The 22,198-nt window shown below is 39.6% G+C and overlaps 1 protein-coding gene across 1 annotated transcript; it reads left to right on the top strand.

Moving 5' to 3' along the window:
- The first annotated feature begins 3,959 nt into the window (after window positions 1–3,959).
- Window positions 3,960–21,964, top strand: LOC144515528 (sodium channel regulatory subunit beta-4-like). Its single transcript, XM_078246469.1, has 5 exons — window positions 3,960–4,724; window positions 13,612–13,775; window positions 14,016–14,235; window positions 14,429–14,558; window positions 15,398–21,964. Exons 1-5 carry the CDS (start codon window positions 4,631–4,633, stop codon window positions 15,486–15,488), a joined length of 699 nt encoding a protein of 232 aa, XP_078102595.1. The 5' UTR covers window positions 3,960–4,630; the 3' UTR covers window positions 15,489–21,964.
- Window positions 21,965–22,198: the final 234 nt, after the last annotated feature.

Raw genomic sequence — 22,198 nt, 5'->3', positions numbered from 1 at the left:
GCATTTTTTTTTTACCCCCACTGCGTCAGCACAGTGGCATCAATCAAATGAAAAAAGGGGTCTGTGTTTATTTTACGCAGCGCTATTGTCTGAACAGGGCATAGGAACTGTTTCATTGGTAATCATTTTAGTTTACATAGTCTTAGTTTACATAGGTGCTATTCTAAACCAGGCCACTGTACAGACTGTCACTTTTAAGCACAGAGTGACAAAATAAATGCAATCAATCTATTTCTTTAAGCAATTGAATTATAAAAATCAAGGATTTTTAAAACATCACTATACTATCCCCATAGATTGCATAGGTTTCATTCTATTAAAAATCATATTAGAGAAACAACCATGGAAGTAATTATTAAACAAAGAAATAATTTAATTGCTAAATGTGCAGTCACTACAGAACTATGACACATTTCAGGCACTTAAATACAGAATATGGTATGAGATTATAAGATTGTATAAAACTTTTCTGTGGGTGTATAAAGCCAGTGAAATGGCAAGTAGTGATAGGATAGAATCAAAGATTGGAAGAAGACGATATGCAAGATACCAAATAGGTGTATTAAAACATTATTTGCAGCTCCACTGCACACACACACACACACACACACAGACCTTGCAATTTTTTTCAATATTTTTGTAGTACAGTCTTTTCCACACCAAGGCAATGTTTTGCTAACATCAAGCAAACCATAGCCAGTTTCAAACTAACGGCCAACTACAAACCATGAGACCATATAAGGCAAACTGCGAGGTTGCAAGCCTCCAGCATAAAATCTCCACCAAGAGGCCGGCTGCATGTCCTGCACAGGTATGTACTGCAGACCTGCTCTTAACTTTAGACAGGACTCACCTTTTGAAGGTCCCTGTTCCCCACCGACTGATAGATGGACGGACGGACAGACATAAAAACAATATCACAAACCGCGAGGACAAAACAGACAGCAAAAAGAGAGGAAGGGGATGCAAAGACAAGAACAGAGGAGAGAACAGAAAGTTACAAGCACAAAGCAACATTTAAAAAATCAACGAAAAGATGAAGAAAATTGATGAGGAAAAAGATGAAGAAAAGGTGAAGAAAAAGAGTAAGGATAGATGAAAAGGAGAGGTAGAGAGAGGCCCACCCCACTTGTCCTCCTCCACTCAGAATGCTTTCTGAAATCTGCTCACTCACCGGCTGGTGCAAAGAGAGAGAGAGAGAGAGCGACCGAGAGAGAGAGAGAGATATATAGGACTGGAGAGCATGGATAGAGCAGGTCGAAGTGAGGGGTGAGAGGAAGGTTAATCAGAGTGGAAGTTAAAAGTGGTGGTTAGGAGAAAATGAACATATTGAGAGAGAGAGAGAGAGAGAGAGAGAGAGAAGGAAGGGGGTGAGAGCTCGGTGTCTCTCAGTAGCTGTGTTGGGACCAGCTCAGCTGTGTGGCTTCACTGCAGCATTCTGCTGCCTTGGCCGTCCCAGAAACAGATCCTCCCCTCCCTCCGCCTCTCATCTCACCTCCCTCCTGTGCTTCCTGTCCTCTCTCCTCCCCTCGCTCCTGTTGCCGCCCCACCTTCTTTCCTTCTCCCCTGTCTGCTCTTTCCTCCCCTTGAACTTATCTTTCCTCACACCCCTCCTGATCCCTAACACTCTCCTCTCCTCTCATCAGCGTAATGTCCTCTTTTGCTCCGCCTTCCTTTTATACACAGCATCCAAGGTCACCCTGTCCAGAGGCAGGTGTTTGTGCATGTGCTCACATGTGACTGTGTTGGTGTGCTTATGCAAAGACATGTGTGCATGTATCAATGCATGTTTGTATTTCATTCTCCCTCTCTTCATATACATGTGTATTTATGTATTTACCTCTACTATCCATCGACGTATTTATCTACTTGAACCTGGAAATTACATCAAATGTCAAGAGATGGATCACCTGACAACATGTGGATGTGTGTGCGCATGCAAGTGTGTATGTGTGAGAGTTGTGGAGGTCAAGCATCCATCATGTCAACATGGGTAGTTAAGGAAAAATGCAGGAAAGGAGAACTAGAAAGCAGAAAGGGGTAACAGAAATCAGAATTGCACAATAAAACTTATATTGTAAGAAAAGACAACTACTCTGACTATGAGATAATCACAGAATATGCTACAACCCACAAGGTGTTATAACTCTAGGGAGCAGGCAATGATGCCAAAACATTACATATATCTACGATGCCAAGTCATCACAGAAATCATAAACATGTGTTGTGTAATGCTAAGTCATCACAGAAATTTGTTATATCAATTTGGAAAGGCAATTAGGTGTTCTAGTAAAAAGAAACAGTATTGTAGAAAACATACATGCCATTGATACTTTGGCATGTATTCCAGAAGGGTAATATCAGTTCTCACTGCCAGTAGAGATAAGACACACGAGAAAACCAATAAAGAAAACACCAGCACAAAAAAAACTGAATAAAAACTATAGCACAAAGGTATGCACAGATTTACAGTATGTTTAGTGGCTAGCTAGGAGAGGATTCAAGCATCTAAATACTTGTGGGGGTTTGTAGCAGCAATGGGAAAAATATTTTTTAAATGCATCGTAGCATCTCGTTATTCTGTGCCTACAGCCAGACAAGCAGGATAAAGTGGCAGGGTAGTGGGTGTGCTGAGTCTGAGGTACTTGTGGGGACTTTGTGTATGACTAATCGGAGGAATGAATAATTTTCTGTGATATGTGGATGGACTTAAGTGTCATTTATTTTCCACAGTAAAGTAGGTGGTGGTGGGGGTTGTACATGGAGTGCTAGCAGTTTACAGACGATGAACAGTCCCCTTTGGCACGCCTGTGCAAGTCCACTAAGGTGGATATTGGCCTCGGATATGGCTCTGATGTTGGTGATGACACTGTCGATGTGTTGCTCGATGTGTGAGGAAGTCAGGAATCCTCTGAATGAGGTCAGACTGCACGTTAAAGTTGTTACTTTGGTGATCCTTCACTGCCACTGCATTGTGTTGAAGGCTGAGCTGTGATTGATGAAAGGGTATGCTATAATGTCCTGGTGGTTTCATGTTTTGTAATGAGGTGTGTGACAGCCCTTAACTGTAAGTCATGTAAACTAAGACCAGTGACAATCTGATTAAAACCACAGAACTACGCCAAGGCCAGGTCTCCTACAATACAATACAGCTGATTGTACAAAGATTTTATGAAGAGACGATGGAGGACAGGCCAAGCTCTGGTCCACAGACCTCAAAGGATGTTGTTTGGGCCCTGTGCCCGGTTTAGCTTGCATCAGCACAGTTTTGGCAGTTGCTGTTGATAGTCAAATGTACCAAGCAAATCATTTCAAAAACATCTACAAAAATGTCATGCAAATCACAATGTCAAAATGTATTAAAATACACAGGCCTGTTCTTGAACAGTACACTGCATACATAGTGCCTTAAAACAGCACTTACTAAATAAAACAAATTAAAATAAAATAAATCCAGTGCAACACCAAAATATTTAAACTCAATTGTGAATACACACCTTTATAAAACCAATATGTTTTAATTCAAAACAAGCCCATCCAAATATGTAGTCCTACTGTAGAACTGAAGAGGGAAAGAGAGATATAACACATTCATTAGTCATTTGGTAGAAAACTTGCCAGTGGACAAGATCCAATCTATCCAATGTTTTAGCCTGCCAAATCAGAGGTGTAGTAGGAGCATGACATGTGAAATGCTTGAAAGCAGAGACAAGAGCAAAGGATGCAGTGAAGAAAGGTGTATGTGGCATGGGTGAAGCAACCAGCCCGTGTCCGACTCAAAGACCCTCTTGAGAAAGGCTGACTCAGCCTTACTGCACTCAATCCATATGTGTATGTGCGTATCAGCCCCTGCCTCCCCCTCACTATTTCAGTCTATCCCCTCCTTCCCTCTCCCTCACTCTCACTTCGCCTCTACCTCTGCAGTACCTCTCTTGCTCATTCCTCCCTGCGCTGGCTGTGGAGACACACGCTTTCTGCTTTTCCGTCTGGCTGCTGGCTCTGCTCCAGCATCACTCTGTGCCTCTCGTGTGCTCTCCTCCCCCTCCAGCCTATGTCTCCCCCTGTGGGTATTGCCAGCCAGCCTGCTTCCCTGGCTGCTGCTGCTGGAGCATTGGAGCTGTCTGACACAAAACTGCTACGCCGCTACCACTCTGCCTCGCTTCTCTTCTCTGCCTTTCGCCTCACACTCTCCTTTGCTGGATAATCACCACTGAGTCTGAAAGAGACAGCGACAGAGGACGGGAAGGGAGGGAGAGAGAAAGAGACCCTGCACTCTTCATTCAACTGCTGCATTCTTCAGTTTGTCTTTTCCTCTGCTTTTTTGGCCTGCTGGAGTGTAGCACAGGAAACAACTGGTTGGGAGAGAACTCCCTAAAGGAATTTATCCTTCTCTTTTTGCGCTCATTCCTGGGACAGAGTGCAGAGGAGAGAAGAGGGAGGGACTGAGAACAGGGCTTCAGCTGCAGTTCAGCTGTCCCACCTTGCTCCAGAGACACATAAGACAAACACACACAAACATATTTGCATATTGGACACAGTTCAGGCTGACCAGACTGGAAAACGGGGACAGATTGACAGACAGACAGACAGACAGACAGACAGACAGACAGACAGACAGACACCTGGTGTCATGGCGTCAGTGGACAGCACTGGTTCGAGTGTCTCTGGTCGGCTGAGATCAGGGGATTTACTTTACACTGGTCTGGCAGTTGCACTGCTGCTCGGTGAGTTATACTTCTCTCTATACCTTCAGCTGTCCTGTCATTTCTAACTCTTCCTCTATGTCTCTACATTACACACTAGCATTGTACTTCTATCTTCTGAACGCGTTCATGCCAGCTTGTGACTAGGTGAATCCCTCTAATTGTCTATAGATTTTAACTATTATGGCCTCTACACCTTCCTATTTCCGTTTTTTTCTAAGCCGCTCTGGGTGGGTGGTGCACAGATCTCACAGTAAATCCATACCTTTTCTTTATTACTCCATACCAACATCTTCTGTTCTATCGCCTCAGCTTTAACTCCCCTGTCTCATCATTCTCTATTCACACTTGAAGGCTAAAATGTGTGGCGATGTCACAGGTGATGTTTACTTGTTGCTGTGCTGAGGGCATTAAGGTCAATAACATCAACCCTTAGCCAATCTGAACTTGGACTTGTGGTAGCTGAGCTGGATGAGTGACTTGCTAAATGACTTTTCATGCATGTACTGTACTTATTACAGTATGATTTTCAAGGGAAAATTAATAAAAAGGAAATAAAATATTGAAAAACTTTTCACTTCTCAGAGTACATAAAAAAAACATTTGTTATGGCCATAGTTCACGTCTGTGTGTGTGTGTGTGTGTGTGTGTGTGTGTGTGTGTGTGTGTGTGTGTGTGTGTGTGTGCAGTATTACTAGTAGTGACGTATAGGTGCAGTGGTGATCTGTGCTTTTGCTCATACACTCCCTGATTTAGTTTAAACACCCAATAGTGCCCCCACATCCCAAAATTCATTTCTAGCTCTGTTGTTTTGAAACTCAGCACCGTTCACAGTTGAGCCATGAGGCACAACAACAAGACCAAGAACTTAATTTTATTGACACTCTTAGGTGAGCTATATCAAATTATCATATTTCATATTATGCTGATATTTAAGTCCACACCCAAACATCCCAGAAATATTTTCTAGTGGCAAAATGTATCTCAAATGAAGCAGTTTCTGCTCCTATAATTGTTTCCTTTCACATTAATTTCTTTTTTAGGGAATTTTCCAAGTAAATGGTCCACAAATATGTCTGCTGTTACTGGTAACATTCACACAGTTTATGTTGTCCATTAAGAACAAATGTTTGCACTTTGGTCAAGATAAGTCCTACATAAGAGATGACTGATCCTCTTCATAAGCATTCACTAGATGACATGATGAAAAATATTCAAATATTGCTATAAGTTCTCCACAAATGATAAAATACAGATAACTTTGATTTTGACTGGAAGAGAAATTCATTCAACAACAATATTAAAAATCAGGTTTGGGGCTTATATTGGGTTTTATTGAATACAACAGTGCAATGATGAATAGAAACAAGATGCTAAAGCCAACAGTGCCAGGGAAGCTAAAGGGAAGAAATTGCAAATAGGCCACAAACGCTAGAAGACAAGAGGCAAACCTGTTAAAACATCTCAGCCTCTACAGAAGCCAGACATGCAGGGTGGTTTACCTGGGTGCTACCAGACTGCAGACCACACTGGTGGGCCGCCCCCAAACCACATACACACAGCAAAACCACATAATAAGGCTGAGTTGAACGTGCGCACACAGTTACCACATAAACACCACCATACTGTATGCGGGGAAGGGGAGAGGGGCGCCCACAGTCCACCACACTAGAAAAAAAGGTCAGAATGCTGAGGTAAATCATGCAACACAAAAAGAAACTTGCAATACCCATAGCAATACTAGTAATTGGCAAAAACATTTACAAGGCCCATCCACCTGTAGTTGGGTCTAATAGGGATCCACATAAAATCAAGGCACAAAATGGCGGCTGTTTATTGGGCAGGCAAAACAGCAGTGGCTGTACAACCTTAAAATGACAAAAATTTAAACTAGTCAATACATTTGCTACAAACCATAGCTGCTAAACACCTTAGGCCGGCTGCACACTGGCTGCGTGGCAGCTGCGTGGCGTTTTCTATGTCTTTGCACACCAGAAACGTGTCTGACGCGGCGCTGCTGCTGCTAGCCTTGTCTGTACACATGTATGTTTTCCATTGATAAAATGAAATACCATGTTAAACATAAATATATACTGATTTCATTACAGAATAGGCTACAGAATATTTCGTTCTGTATTGACAGGTGCAATATTTGAAAATCAATAATAATTTATTATTATTTTGCATTTGTGCCAAAACCTAGAGACTTTCAAACATCAAAATGTAATTTATTAAATGTATTCATGTCAAAATGACATATAAACATCTTTTCGTATTCGATTTTGCCTGGAAACGCTTCCAACACGCTTGCGTGTCGTGTGAAAAATAGGCATCGGTCTTATTTCTAGCATGCACCTGTTTGCGCCAGATCTTGAGCAGCGCCTGAGACGTGCGTGTCACGCAGGCAGTGTGCAAGCTCTAACCTGTTAACATGGGAACCGAAATAAAAACGCCACGCAGCTGACATGCTCACGCCACGCAGCCAGTGTGCAGCCGGCCTTATTGTTCATATTGTTTACCTCAAACAACGTAGTATATAGCCAACCCAGATCTGGCTCCACTTCATGCAATGACGGGACATTTAAAGCAACTGCAATATTAACCAATATATTATCAAAAATTAGTTTTGACCACTATGTTATCTTTGGTTATACAAGTTACGAGTATAGTGTTGAATTGGATGCCAGTCTCTATCTTCATTTGAGTTGCTTAACCCATGTGGTATTTTCTGTTGTAATTAGTAGGTCACCTTTTATTTTGTTCTGATTTGCTAGATTTACGAAGCCTGGTAAATCTGATGCAGTCGAGGCAAGATAAAACAATCTCATTTCAAAGGTTGAAAAAAACGGAATCAGCAGAATTGCCATCAGATGGTTAGACAATGTACTAGCCCAGTGTTTCACACAGGATTTTGTGAGACAGTGGTGGGTGGAGCTCAGACCCCCCAAAATCTTTTACATTTTAAAGTTTCACAGTGCACTTTGAGAGCAATATTAAGAGGCTAGATCTATGAAGAACATTGTGCTCTTGTAATCAATGGAGTGCTCTAGTAAACAATTTAATTATAAACACATTGGTTATATAAATATGAAAGGTGATGACACGGCAAAAAAGTCAGAACTACAAGGCGTGGTAAACAAGAAAATGGTCAAAACTAAATTGACACAGCCGGTAATGCCAGTCGACATAAGCAATGATAAAATTGTGTTGGGAGTGAAAAAATGCTTTGCTGATGCAACAGCGCAAAACACAGCCTTATAGATCTTTTTTGTTATTAAGTGTAATAGTATAGTATATAATAGTAATTTTGGTTCCTTATGAAACTGTGGAGGGCACACACAGTCTAGGCCATTAATGGGTATTAACAATTATGGTTTGGTGGGCCCGAATTGAAAGTTAACAATTTATTGTGTGCTCACGGTGTTTTATTACAGGAACTCCTATTCAGAGTTAAATATCTAAAACTTTTGATTTTAAAACAATCCAGGTCCTAGTGGTAGCCACTAGTCCCTTCCCTATCATCAATCAATCACCGTCATTACCTCATTGTTTTTGTTGACCTCCTAGAGACCTTGGACCAAACTCATTTTGTGTCAGCCATCTTGGGGTGTCAGTCAAATAATTCATGTTAAGGTATTGCCATTCCAGTCTTTGCAGGTCTTCAGTTTAACTCTTAATTATGATGTCCACTATGTAGTGATGATCAAATGTATTCCTGATGTCTATCCCCATCTCATTTGTGGCAGCATTGTCCATCTCCATTCTCTAACATAACATTACTGGACATTATTGTCTATTTTTCATCTGTATTCGGCAATGTTCTATATTCTATATGGTATATGTACATTACACATCTGTTGAAAGGTTTGGCCGGATATAGAAATGCACAACTGTTTTAACTCCTCTTGTAGATATCTAAAATATTTGCCAAAACATTACAGCAATCTCTCTCAAGGGCCTTTGGCAACAGAGAATGAAGCCAGGGAAAACACAACTGAAACAAAACCCCAATCAAAGCCAGATGTGGAATCAAGGGAAAATAAACTTAAAGTCTAAGGATATTCAAATATACCTAAAGTACCGCCCTCTAAAATACTTAGCAATAAACTTCCTATTGTAATAATGTACACTTTTGATGCAATAATCAGATATATGATACATGAAACATGACAGTAACTTGCTCTCAGGTCTGTTCCATCTAAAGACCAAGATTACGCCCTTGGAACTATATTATTCATCCTCAAAGTATCACTCATTACTCACATAGAAATGTCACTGACATTACAAGCCCTCATTATAACAGACAGGACCCAGAAGACTGTCTACTTCACGGACCAAATTTAAACCTGTGTAATCCAAAAAGAACAAAAAAATAAAGAAAACACAGTAACAGAATAACTGTTACTTCAACCTGGCAATAAACCACTTCCATCCCCTTCACTTTCAGACACCTCAGTCTATGGTACCATATGCTAACACAAGGGATTCAAAACACCTGTTGTTGTAGAGAATAAACAACAAACAGCAGAAAGAGTTGTGGTAAAACATAAGCAACAAAGCAAACAGATGCAGAGCAGCACAGGTTATAACACAGCAATTACCAGTAACATTGCATCAGAAATTGGCATTTATATATGATAATTGTACTGTATGTTGTTACTTGTTTGCGTGGCTATCATATACGTGCAGTGTAAACGTGACCACTGTTGATTTAGTTACATAGCTGCTGTTGTAATTCTCTGCCCTGTCACTCATTCACCTTGGAGAGGACATCTCACACCTCTTCCCTATACATCCCGCGTGACCCCTTCCATCACTTGCACCACACTGCATTACCCTTGCTCCCCCATTCATTGCTCTCCTCTATTCTCCTTCTCTCTGTTCACTCCCTCCCTTCTCTCTCACCCTTCCCATCACTTCTCTCTCCCCGTCTTTCTCAGAGGTAAGTCTCCTCGGTAAATTCTCTATGGGTTCACTCGGAAATACATTAACCATTTAATCTGTGGCCTACTTAAAAAAAAAAAAGAAAGAAAAAAAAATCACCTTGACAGTCTGTCAAGGACACACACACAGACACACTCACACACTCAGTTGTTTTTTCCTCTCATCAGTGATTCAGATATTGATGTTTACCAACTGGGACAACGAGATATGTGATAGTTGGAGCTAAAAATATCATACCTTCCATTACTCATGTACATGTACACACACACACACACACACACACACACACACACACACACACACACACACACACACACACACACACACACACACACACACACACACACACACACATTTATACTGTATGAACAGACAATTGTTGCATATACCACACATACACAACAGGACTAGCATAGTACATTGCTTCAGTATGTAAATCTGTGGGTCTGGTCAGGACAAACTGAAAAGATTTTAAAAGAAGAGCATGGGGCGGAGAGAAGGAAGGAGGGACGGAGGTGTTAAATCTATTTCTAGGCACGAGGGGGGACACTCCTCTCAGATATGTAAAAGATCATCATGCTTCCATTTAGGAGGGATATTCTCCCTTGTTTTTTCACTTGTTTTCCTCTGGTTAAACTTGGTTTAAAACATTGCTATATGGCATTGTGCTAGTAAATATTGATAGATGGTACAATATTATTTATTAACCCACTTAACAGAGTTTAAAAGGCAAGCCAAGGATTCAGACAAGCAGCCAGATACTGAAAACATTTCAAAACGTTATGTTGCCATTGATTCCACCACTGTCCCACACCAAAATAAAAAACACAAATGTACACAGCTCCCAACGTCTCTCCTCTACAATACTTCTTTAGTTATAGCATCCCTGAGGAAAAGGTTCTGAGAGCAGTAAGACAGAAATATTGAGAAAGAAAAGAGTGACAGAGAAAGTGCCCAGTGCTGCAACAAAAAGAATGGTGAGAGCCAATTAAAAAAGAGCAAAATCAGAAACAGTAAATAACATGGAGAACTCAAATGGCCTGAGTTGCGACTGAAAATAGAGTTGACAAGTCAAGATGAGTCAAGATTATTCTGTGGAGGAGAGGTAAAAATATCGGATGTTAGAAGACAAGAGGAAAGACTGAGAAGACAAAAGAGCAAATTCAAAAAAACTAAACAAGTACAACCAAACCATACACAATGAAATAGCTTTAGTGTTTAATGATATACTTAGTGCAACATTCAGACAACTTGCCATATGAACCTGAAAGGTACAGTACCAGACATTTGATATTATGAATAATTTTTTTGAGTCTGTATGCACAAATATATCCAGTTTGTTTTTCTCTTGAATGATGACAACTTGACAGGCCAAACAGTTATTAAAAAGGTGAATTCAATTCATGCACAGCACAGTTCATTGCTGAGACCTGTGGGCTGTTCACCACTTGTGATCATTTTCCTGTTGATCACTAAATGTTTGCATATTTAAAACATATTATTGTCATAATCAGCTTCTATACTAGACAACGTGCCAAATCTGTATATCAGACAAAGAGTATAATCATAGGTTCACAGTTGCACTTGGACAACTTAATCACAGAAACTTAAAATTGGCTACTGTAGAATGTCAGAGCAATGTCAGAGCAAAAACATTGCAATTTATCTCATCTTTAAAGTGAGCACCCCCCTATCTTGCATCCGGCGCAGCACAGCGCAAAGCCCGACGCAAGTGTCGTTGCTAGTTTAAGACCAACGCAGTTGTCAATTTCTGCACCCACGTCGTTTAAATAACAAATGCACCAGCGCCCATGGGCGTGCTGGTCTTACAGGGAGGTGTGTTCAGGTGAATTCTTGCCGTATTGCTATCTTGAGGCAGCGGGAAGTGATTGCACCATTGACCAACAAAAACCTGGTCTAAAGTCAATAACGCAGCATTTCAATGTTATTTTAACAGCAAATTAGTAAAATGCGCCTAGGCACGTGCACATCGCGCGTATACTTTGCTTGTTACACACACACACACACACACACACAGGGAAGCGCAGCAGCACACAAACATGCAAAAGATTACAAATGAAAATATTACGGTGCAAATCCGCCATCGTAATAGCAATGCGCCAAGGTACAAATGCGCCTGGCTTTTAAAGGGAATGGGAGATGACACTCTGATTGGTTTATTGCATGTTAAGCCCAAAACACACCTATGAATTAATGAAGACCCTAAGTACAACTCTTTTGAACCATGCGTCCGGCACACAGACCCTTTTTTTCGCCGTCAAACTAGCAAAAGTGGATTTGGACACGCCATAAACGCACCTGCGCCATGCGCTTCACACCGTGCGCTTAGATCGTTAAAATAGGGCCCCCAATGTGCTAAAGTAAACAGTCCAAAATGACCAGAGGGATTCCTGTGTTTTAATCTTTTGTTATTTCTGATGTCTTCACAGAGCTGCAAAGCATCCGGTGCAAAATTCTTATATAGATGTAAGTCCTTCACAAACACATAGGCATACATGCACTCTAACACAGTTTGCACCATGTCCAAGTGCAACGTGATCCTGAGCAGGTCAGTGTGTAGAACAGTGTTTATAAATAGGCCCCAAGTGTGTAAGAGAGCAACGATCTGAGAATTACACCAGCTGTCACTGAAAAAGCAACATACCTGGCACAGCAAGACCCAAATATCAATACAAGATAAGCTGTCTCTTTTGGTAATGAGTTACTTCATGTGATGTCTTTTCTGCTTTGCGCAAAAATGTCACATGAAACCAATAGTATTTTATAATAATTTGTTTTGATTTATGAGCATTTCTGTCTCGCTGTCTCTGTTGGTTTGTTTGTTTGCCAGTTACGCACCTACAGTAAGTAATAATTAATTTTAATTTTTTCATTAATAAATGAGCAAAAATAGAGACAGTTTGCCAGAAATGTGAACTCAATATTTACAACATTTATAAGTGTATCGTTTTATATTTACAAAAAGGATATCTAAAATGTAGCAAATAGCACAACAGTATATATTTAAGAGTACATGTTCAAAAGTATTCATGGATGTGCAACACATTTTAAACTCTGATCACATTAACCATCAGAGGACAATTACTCATTCAGTTCTTGGGGTTATTGTCTTCAAATTCCCCCCAAATCCAGTGACATTCTGTCCTCAGCAACATGTTTTCCACATTCCTCTCTACAACACTGGCACTTGCTAATTGTGAAAAAGGGAGGCAGGGGGAAGTCAACTGTTGTTTGATTGTGAACAAGAGGCCTTACTTGAAAACAGGATAAAAACATTAAGTCACTATATTTAGCACAGTACTAGCATTGTGACTTGATAACTAGAAAGACTTGATACTTTCCCCAAGCCGCACATCTTGTTTTGGTGGAATTCATCCTGCCTTCTCAGAACTCAGCTGAACATTCCAAAATTATGAAACACCCATCTGACTGACAACAATAACAAAATACATTGTCACTACTTAATTACAGCACCATGTTAAAACCACAGATTAACGAATATTCGACAATAATGCGCTGCGTCAATTAGTAGTTATGGTTGAATATTCGAATAGTCAACTATTCTGTGAAACCCCTATCAAAGGATAGTAAACACTTTTTAAAGAGCATAGGAAATCTGTCATCTCATTAGCTTTACTTATAAGCTACTTAACTTTGTAATGCCATTACTCATCAGTTGCACTCATCTTTTATAGTAATCCTAGCTCAGCCCGGCTAACAAGCATACAGACATGACTTTATCTCTTGTCATTTTTGCTCTAAAAAAAGGTTTGAAAGCAAAGTAACCTGAACTATAATAGAGTGTGTTATTTTTGGTCTGTACTGTACATGTGATGTTCTGTTTTTAATAGTTTTAATTTTGTTTTATATCTGTGTTGTATTGTTTATCAATATCAAGGTTTTCCATTTTTTCCTTAACCTTTTTTTTTCTCCCTTGATTCAGGTGTATGGAGTGTTGGTGGACTGGAGGTCTCGACAGGTAAAGTGTCTCACCTTGAAGCAATGAATGGCTCTACAGTCCTGCTGCCCTGCACCTACTCCTCCTGTATTGGCATCAAAAACCTCTACTTCAGCTGGCATTATAATGACAATGGGACCATGATCAAGGTGCTGCGTACACACACACAAACACACACACACACACACACACACACACACACACACACACACACACACACAATACTGTAGCAACATGGACATACTGTTCAAACAATACACTGAAATTGTATTGTATTGAAAGATACATTTTACGTTCACACATGCTAATGTAGATCGGTGTGCATATGGAAATACCACTCTGACTACTCATCTCTGTGTATCTAAGTACATACATGTGTGTTTGTGTAGTATTGTGAAGCGGTGATTCCCATTGAGGGTGTGGAGCCCAAGGTCAGTGTGTACCATGAGCGTGTGGAGTTTGTCGGCTCCTCAAAAAGCAACAACATCTCCATCCTGCTGTGGAACATCACCTTTGAAGATGAGGGAGAGTACATCTGTTTCGCCAGGAACCCAAAAGAAAAGAACCGCAACCACAGTGCTATCTACACTCTTATAGTGGTGGACCAAAGTATGTGACAAATGCACGCATTCATGCATGCAGTTTCATACACCCAGCACACAGAAACAACTAACTTTATAATATACCTGCTTATAAGTGCTTGCACATTCAGACAGATTAATAAAGCAGAGCGTCTCGCTGCTAGTGTCTCATCTCACTCTTTCTTCCTCACAATGTCTTTCTCTCTCTCCCTATTTTTTAGTGAGGGAGGTTGACAATACTCTGACAGTTATCATTGTCTCAGTGCTGGGTGGAGTCATTGGCTTAGTTATCATTGTCATGGTGATAAAGGCCTTGGTTGTTCACTTCCTGCTGAAGGATGATGAGAAGAAGTGAGTACATCGCTGATTATGCTATTAACACAAAATTACGAAGAAATACAGAATATAGTTGATTATAGATAGTATCAAGCTTCTTATGAAATATATTACTGCCAGTACTTGCAGTACCTTTTTCAGACAATGCCCAGATAATGACTAAAATAGCCCCTTTTCACATTTTGTTACAATAACTAAACAAAATAATAGACTATAACATGATGACCTTTAATAACGTGACTAAAGATGAAATAATGTCTTGATTTGACAATGCTTGTACTGACTAGGACTGTGTTTTGATTAAGGAAATGAAAAAAAAAAGCAGTTCCTAATTTAAACTTTGTCATGTCACGTCATGTTAACTGAATAAGACTAGGCTATTGTTTTTTTTTTACATTACATTACATTTGCTGCCACTTCAAATGTGACAATTTGTAACTCACACAGGTGCACACACGTCAGATAAAAATCATGTCGAGCTGCTTAGTGACTGCAGCTGCAGTGACAAATGGCATCGCAATTTTGTCTTCTCACATAAAACAATTATGTCAGTAGTGAGTTGCAAAACATCTATTTATTAAACATGATGCATACGTTTATACAAAAGGTTACAAGACTGGCAAGAGGCATCAAATCCTCAGGTTTAAATGAGTTCTTCTGAGCTTTCAATTAACTGAAAATCTAACTTAAATATTTCCAATTTGTGTCTAACACAAGATTATTATTTGGGGCTGTGAGGGTTAGGCTAGGTAAAATCCCTGCAGATGTATATATAGCCCTTATCACTCCTACAGTATACACCTCCTCCCTCTGTGGGTGTACATCTTAACCTTTGGTTTCTCTGTCCCCTGCAGCAAAGAGTGCCTGGTGAGCTCAGGGAATGACAACACAGAAAATGGACTTTCAGGAGCCAAAGCAGACAACAAAGGGACACCAAAGGCATGAGCAAAATGCAAAGTATGTCCGTATGTTTGTATATATGTTAGACAAATGTACACGCTCAGAGAAAATGCTGTTATCAGTGGACTGTTTTATCTTACTAGCGGCTAACTAATCCAACATGTAAATATCTATTTTAAATCATGCAGTGTGGAATGTGCATAGGCCTGGATCACTTTCTCACCTACATGGCAGCCCATTTGTTACAATGTGCAGCCTCCGTTATTGAAATCTGCTCTTAAAACTAACACTTCTTGTCTACAGTAGAGCCTCAAGTAAACGGTCTCTGCCTCCAATTATATATGCTTGTGGTTTCCATACCCTCTTTACATCATCTTAGAAGAAAAACTTTGCACAAAGCATATGCTCAGTTGTTCTTTTCTAAATATAAAATTTAAATAATCAACTGCCACTCAAAAATACAATTAACCAGTCTCAGTTGACAAGCTACCAGTATGTTTGATTATTCCATCCACAACTCAAAGTCAAACTTGGACCCAAACAAACCAACAAGTCCTCCAAACCATACGACATTATAGTCCTGTCCTAATATCTAAACGACAGAACGTAACAGTCGCGGTTTTAAACACTATTTAACATTGTCAAACGGTCATAGTTTGATTATGTTTAGGCACAAAAACTACTTGGTTAGGTTTAGAAAAAGATTGTGGTTTGGGTTAAAATCATCTGTTCCGTTACTTAACTTCTTATTAACTTCATTATGCATGTGACGCAGAACATGACATAGTTCAGTTTGTAAAAAGTACAAAAAGTACAAAAAAAAAAGAAGAAAAAAAACTTGCCGTTCACTTTTCAAATGGCACACGAACCCCGTTCTCCTGGGTGAAAGTGCTGTGTTTGTTTTTTTCATAAATGTGAGCCAACATTTTACGATCATTATCAAATTTGTTCTAATTAAAACCGGTATATAACCGGTAAGATGTATATAAAATATACATCTTTTTAACACTGCTTGTAAAATCAGGTACCAAATGTAGGACTGATTTAACATGTTTCACATGTTTTACTCTCCCGGTAAACTAGCAACCAGATGTCGGTTTGCTAGAGGCTTTTGAAGTCATTTTCTTTCTGACCCTTCATGGCGTTTTTCCATTACATGGTACCTAATCGACTCGCCTCGACTCTACTCGCCTTTTTCGATTTTCGATTATGAAAAAAAGTCCCTGGTACCTGCCAACAGTTACTTTTTTTAATATCACCTCCGTCGAGGTTTCAAGCGAGCTGAGGCGATACCAAAAGGTGACGTGAAAACCTGCAGACTACCGATTGGTCGGAGAGAATCGTCACTAATCACTGCGTCATCATTGCTAGCGATAGACGGGGGTGTCCTGAACAAACCCGCCATTTTTAAATGGTTTAGCCAGCGGCGTTTTTTTTTTGCTGCCTCCAGCTTCTTTTGAAACAAAATTTGTCTTCTGGCTGTGGCAACAGCCACATGCCGAGAATCAAAAACTCACACATGAGGCGGTACTAAATCTGCAATGGAAAAAGGAGGACGGGGCACCGCGGCCGAGTCGAGTCAAACTGAGCCGAGTAGAGCTGGTACTAGCAGTGGGTAAGCGTCATTAGTACCGATCTAAACTTAAATACTGCCAATGACAGCCTGAACTTCAACTTTCATTTTTTTTGCTTTCAAAGTTTGCAGCTGTGTCCAGGTTTGACTTACTGTTGGGATGTTTGGTTTATGAATGCCGACATTAGAATGACTGGCTGGCTAAAGCTGACAACTGGGCTTTCTTAGGAGACTGAAGGATCCGGTTCTGCACACGTTTTATTGTTTTGCTTTAGATGAAACACAGGTGCCTGTTCTGCTTTGCTCCCTCTGCTGGTGGGAGGATTAAAAAAACACATAAAATGTATCATAAAAAACAACCAAACCTCATCAAAGACAATCCCTAGACTACCCAGCTCCCTATAGAAATGAATGCATTTAATCATGCTGCTTCTGACTAATAACCAATGCATTTTTAGCATGTGTGCATTTTATATAACTTCATATAACTATATGTTGTCTAGCACCACAGTACCAAAACATTTTCATGTGTCTCTGTATGGTCCCATTTAACACTTCACATCAACCTCATTTGACTGAAGCCCCGTCAATGCTTGATAAGCACCCCCCAACACTGCTACAACTGTTCTTACCCCTTTAACAGGGTCAGGGAGATTGAACGGTGACTCTAGTTTTAGAGTCATGGCCTGCAGGTATTTGTGGGAAAGAAGGGTGAAAGACATTTTACAGTTATTCAAAAGTAAGAACATTTTAATATCTCCAAATGTGAGTCATACAATTGAACAACTCTGCAAGAAGTTTAAGAATTTGACACTATGCTCAGTTGCATACTAGCAGAATATACTGTTAGTGGGGAGAGCAACATAATGTAATTCTCCGGATACCAATTCACTTCCACATTTCCGCGCTTGTACGCAGACTCTTACTGGCTACCTTCCAATACAAACGTGTTCTGATACCCTGTATTAATACATGTATTTGTGCAAATATTGTCCAAACAAGTCCATTGATGGTGCCTCAGGAATGCAGGCAGCATAGCATTGGGACAGATCACTGAAAAAGAATGTAAAGACTGTCAGGGAATAGATGTTAAATATTGTCAAAAAATAGTATATTTTGATTCATTCTAAAACTGATATTCAATATATTAATGTCATTATCAAATGAATGTGTGTATATATACACCAATAGGCCAGTGGTTCATTTTTCTTTGCCGTATTTTTTTTTGCGACTCTACAACCAGCCAATACTTTCAGTGTTGTGCACAGGTCGAAATTCAGATTAGCCAACAACTACTTGGTGTGACTTTAGGGGCATTGGAGATTATAAGAAGTTTGTGTTGGGTTGTTTAAATAGTACTGTGTCTTAGCACTAAAATGTTTATTGGTAAGTACAGGTAACAAGTAATCAAGAGTTTGGAGGGAGCTGGTTGTTTGGCAAAATGAAAATTATATGTAAATTTTATCAAGAGAACATGCTCAAATGAAACAGCTTAAGGGAACAAGTCATCACATTTTGTTTAAGAAAAGACAAATAAGAAAACAAAATCTTCATTATATCACTTCTACTTTATCTCCTGATAAGTCAACGTGGATGACCTTAGTGCTAAAATGCTGACTAAAACTAGAACCCTCTAGAAGTCTCAGTATGAGAGGGCACTTCTGACCTGCCCCACCCTCACACATAGCTTGAATAGCTATGACAGGGGAAAGCTACACACAAACATACGCAAGCACATACACGCCTATACACATGCACTCACATACTAAGAGCCACTTTGATACCCAAGAGTAGTATGCTGGCCTTGCATACAAACAATATAGCACTTTACCACAGTTCAGAGTGGGTGCACAAAACAGAAAATCATGGAAGTGACTTCAAAGTCATTGTTCTTTTATATGTATTATATGTATTACGGAAAAAATCCAACATGTTCACGTTGTGTTTAGTTATCAACGGCATTGTGTCAAAATGGTTTTAGCAATGTCTGACTACAGACTAAGATTGTATTTTAATTTTCACCTCAGCCCGCTCCCCTCTAATACTGGAGTGCATTTCCCTTCTTGCTTTCAATGAAAGCAATAAGAAAGATATCAGAATATGCAATAACTTGTTATTAGGCACTTTATAGATGTGTCTGGACTGGCTGTGATGGCAACTCTGTCCATGGCACTGTTCATTGTACTGATGTATGTATCTTCACTGTACTAATTTCAGTTGGACTAATGTATCGACATTAGATTCATACTGTATATCTACATTAAAGGACAAATCCGGTGCAAAATGAACCTAGGGGTTAATAACACATGTGTACCGAGTCGACTGTTCTCTGGAATTTGTTTTCATGCTAATCAAATGTGACCAGTTTTAGCCCAAACCGCTAATTAGCTTATAATGCTAGTCGTCGGGCACGAATAAAGTAAAAAGAAATCGCTATTTCTATACCACTAATAAGGCTCAAAATAGCGCAACACTTCCACGTTAGCATAATGAGGGTCCCTACATATAAACCGAAGCACTGAGAACTTTGTGTGTTTATTGAAAAGATAGTTTAGAAAGACGGTACCGTTCACGTATACAGGCGGCCGCCATCTTGGGAAAACAGTCACAATCAATCGAATGACGAACGCTGTGCAACCAGTAACCAGTAACATAGCTCAAGCATGGAGTTCGGACTTTACTCGTTAGCGGTTTGGGCTAAAACTGGTCACATTCGATTAGCATGAAAACATATCCCAGAGAACGGTCGACTTATTAACCCCTAGGTTCACTTTGCGCCTGATTTGTCCTTTAAACAGATTTATCTGCTTTGGAAAACTGTAATAGCTACTAACATTGTAACTGTGACTGTGCAGTGTTAGAAGTGATACAGCATCCTTGTTGTGTTGTTAAATGTTATGGACATAAGGAAGCACTACACACACACACACACACACACAGACACACACACACACACACACACACACACACACACACACACACACACACACACACACACTTGCTTCCTTGTCTAACAAGTCTTGTGCAAATACCTCTGTAAAGAGGGTATATGTACATGCAAAGTCTTCCTATAGAGGAAAGCAATATAGTGGGGTTGATCTGTCTGTTAGTGTACTTTTCTTAACTCATACCTTTAACTGCGACATACAGGTTTTTTCCATGTAGGGATTGTGATGCATAACTTGTATTTTTGTGGATACAGCTCCAATTTTGTGGTAGCCATGTTTTCCAGTGATCCCTAACTTGATTTTTATGTTTACTGGAGTGAAGCCCATTACTCGTTTTTCTTTCTTATTTATGACTTACTCTGTCATTAAGAATTGATTTCCCTGAAGTAAAACTACTGACAAAGTGGAAAAACCTCCATATCAAAATATGTCCATCAAACCAGACACAGGTATATAAGGGGGATGTAAGAGTGGCGTTTTGTTTTAATGAAGGCCAGATGTATGTGTAATTGATAAACTAATAGAATCTGATTTAATGCAGTCTAAATCTAGTTGCCGAACCTTGTGAAATTGTACCGGGGTATGAAACCACCAAAAGCAATGCAAATATGATTTTAGTTTTTTCACATAAGCCCCTCTTGTGCACTCTGTTCTGCCTTGTCTTGCAGATGTGTCCTAAACCTTATATGAGTCTTGAGGTCAGCCAACTGCTTCTAGTGATTGCTGTAGTACTGAGTCTGCCCTGTACAGTGCAGAATGCCTCTCTGCAGTGGTGCAATACAGAACAGTAAATACAGTGTGACTGCCACCCAGTGGTAAATGCCCATCACATCACATATTCATCTCTCTAGTGGAAGTTGATGAGAGATACAATTTCAAAATGCACATTTGGATTCAGATTTAAAAAAAGATTTATTTTTTTTCGTCAACTAGCCTAAACCTTAAGCTTTTATGTAAATAGGTGAGTGATAAAATCATTGCTACAATTTTCATAGTTGAAACAACAAAAAGATACCATAAATAATGTTTAAATTGTTGCTAATTGCTTTAGATAATGCTACTAGTTAGATTGCTTACAAGTAAACATCATTTTAATCCCTGTGCCCATTTGGACATTTTATCTACGTTTAAAAAAGTGGTGATGTGTGCGTAAGTTTACACTAAATCTCTGAGGAAAAGGATGCACGCATCAATTTGTACAAACATGAATCCTTTATCAAATTAGCATTAGCAAAAGCATTAAAAAGTTACAAATAGTCTCAGTGTTAATGTCACTTTACTCACTAAAACAACAAAGAGTTCTGACTGGCCACTAAGATTTCTTAGAGTTAGTATTGCTCTTACTGCCAGAGCGGCTGAAACTCATACTGCCAATCCAAGAGTCTCACGTCTGCTGTTGTTACCGCTGCATTTCAGTACTAAATTGTAGATGATATTGCTCTATACTACTTCTGTATTTCTAGCAGCTGAAACTCACACTGCCAAGCCAAGAGTCTGACGTCTGCTCTCTGCTTCCCACATTCCACACAGATCAAAAGATCAAACCATTGATCTAATGTTGGTGTAGTTCGGCAGAAAGTCAACTTTTTCTACAATCCTGATCCAAGAGGATGATAAATGAAATAAGATTAAATAGGAACAATATGTCCTTATGTTGGCACTAACACAATGGTTTTCTTTTTCAGAAATTTGACATAGTGAAATTATTGTTAGCGATGCCAAACTATGATGCATATTGTGACCTGTTGTGTGTCAGTCAATATTATATTACACGCCTATAGCAAACTGCCTCCTATAACTCTTGAAAGAGATTATCTTGTTGACCAAGGCTAGCTAACTCGAGATTTGAATTATAAGCACAGGCTAACACTGACCTCTCCACATTTTCCCACTGCAGTCCTGCATTTAAAACTATTTCAACAATGTTTTTACACATCTAGCGGCTGCTAACATAATTGTCCCTTAATCAAAAAACAAATTCATATCTACACATTACACACTATACAAATTATAGTATTTTTTATTAAGTCGACATCTTGCAGAAAATTACTATATTTGGCTTACATCAGCGCAGTCCATTCAACACATATACAACCCCAGGTTTCCTCAACTTTCTTCTGAATGTTCAGCTGTTTGTCTGTATTTGTGACCATGTTGCTCATGCTCCCTCCATGACTATGCACCTCAAACTTTTGACTTGTTAAAAAAAATACATACCGGAAATAAAATGTTTG

This window comes from Sander vitreus, chromosome 3 (genome assembly GCF_031162955.1).
Source record: "Sander vitreus isolate 19-12246 chromosome 3, sanVit1, whole genome shotgun sequence".
In the NCBI taxonomy this organism is placed as follows: Eukaryota; Metazoa; Chordata; class Actinopteri; order Perciformes; family Percidae; genus Sander; species Sander vitreus.
The sequence above is the reverse complement of the archived record's forward strand: the minus strand, read 5'-3'. Positions and strand labels throughout refer to the sequence as shown.

Coding starts and splice junctions, on each gene's coding strand:
- LOC144515528 (XM_078246469.1), top strand. CDS start 4,631: ATGGCGTCAGTGGACAGCACTGGTTCGAGTGTCTCTGGTCGGCTGAGA. Junction 14,236..14,428: donor TCTTATAGTGGTGGACCAAA/GTATGTGACAAA, acceptor CCTATTTTTTAG/TGAGGGAGGTTGACAATACT. Junction 14,559..15,397: donor CTGAAGGATGATGAGAAGAA/GTGAGTACATCG, acceptor TGTCCCCTGCAG/CAAAGAGTGCCTGGTGAGCT.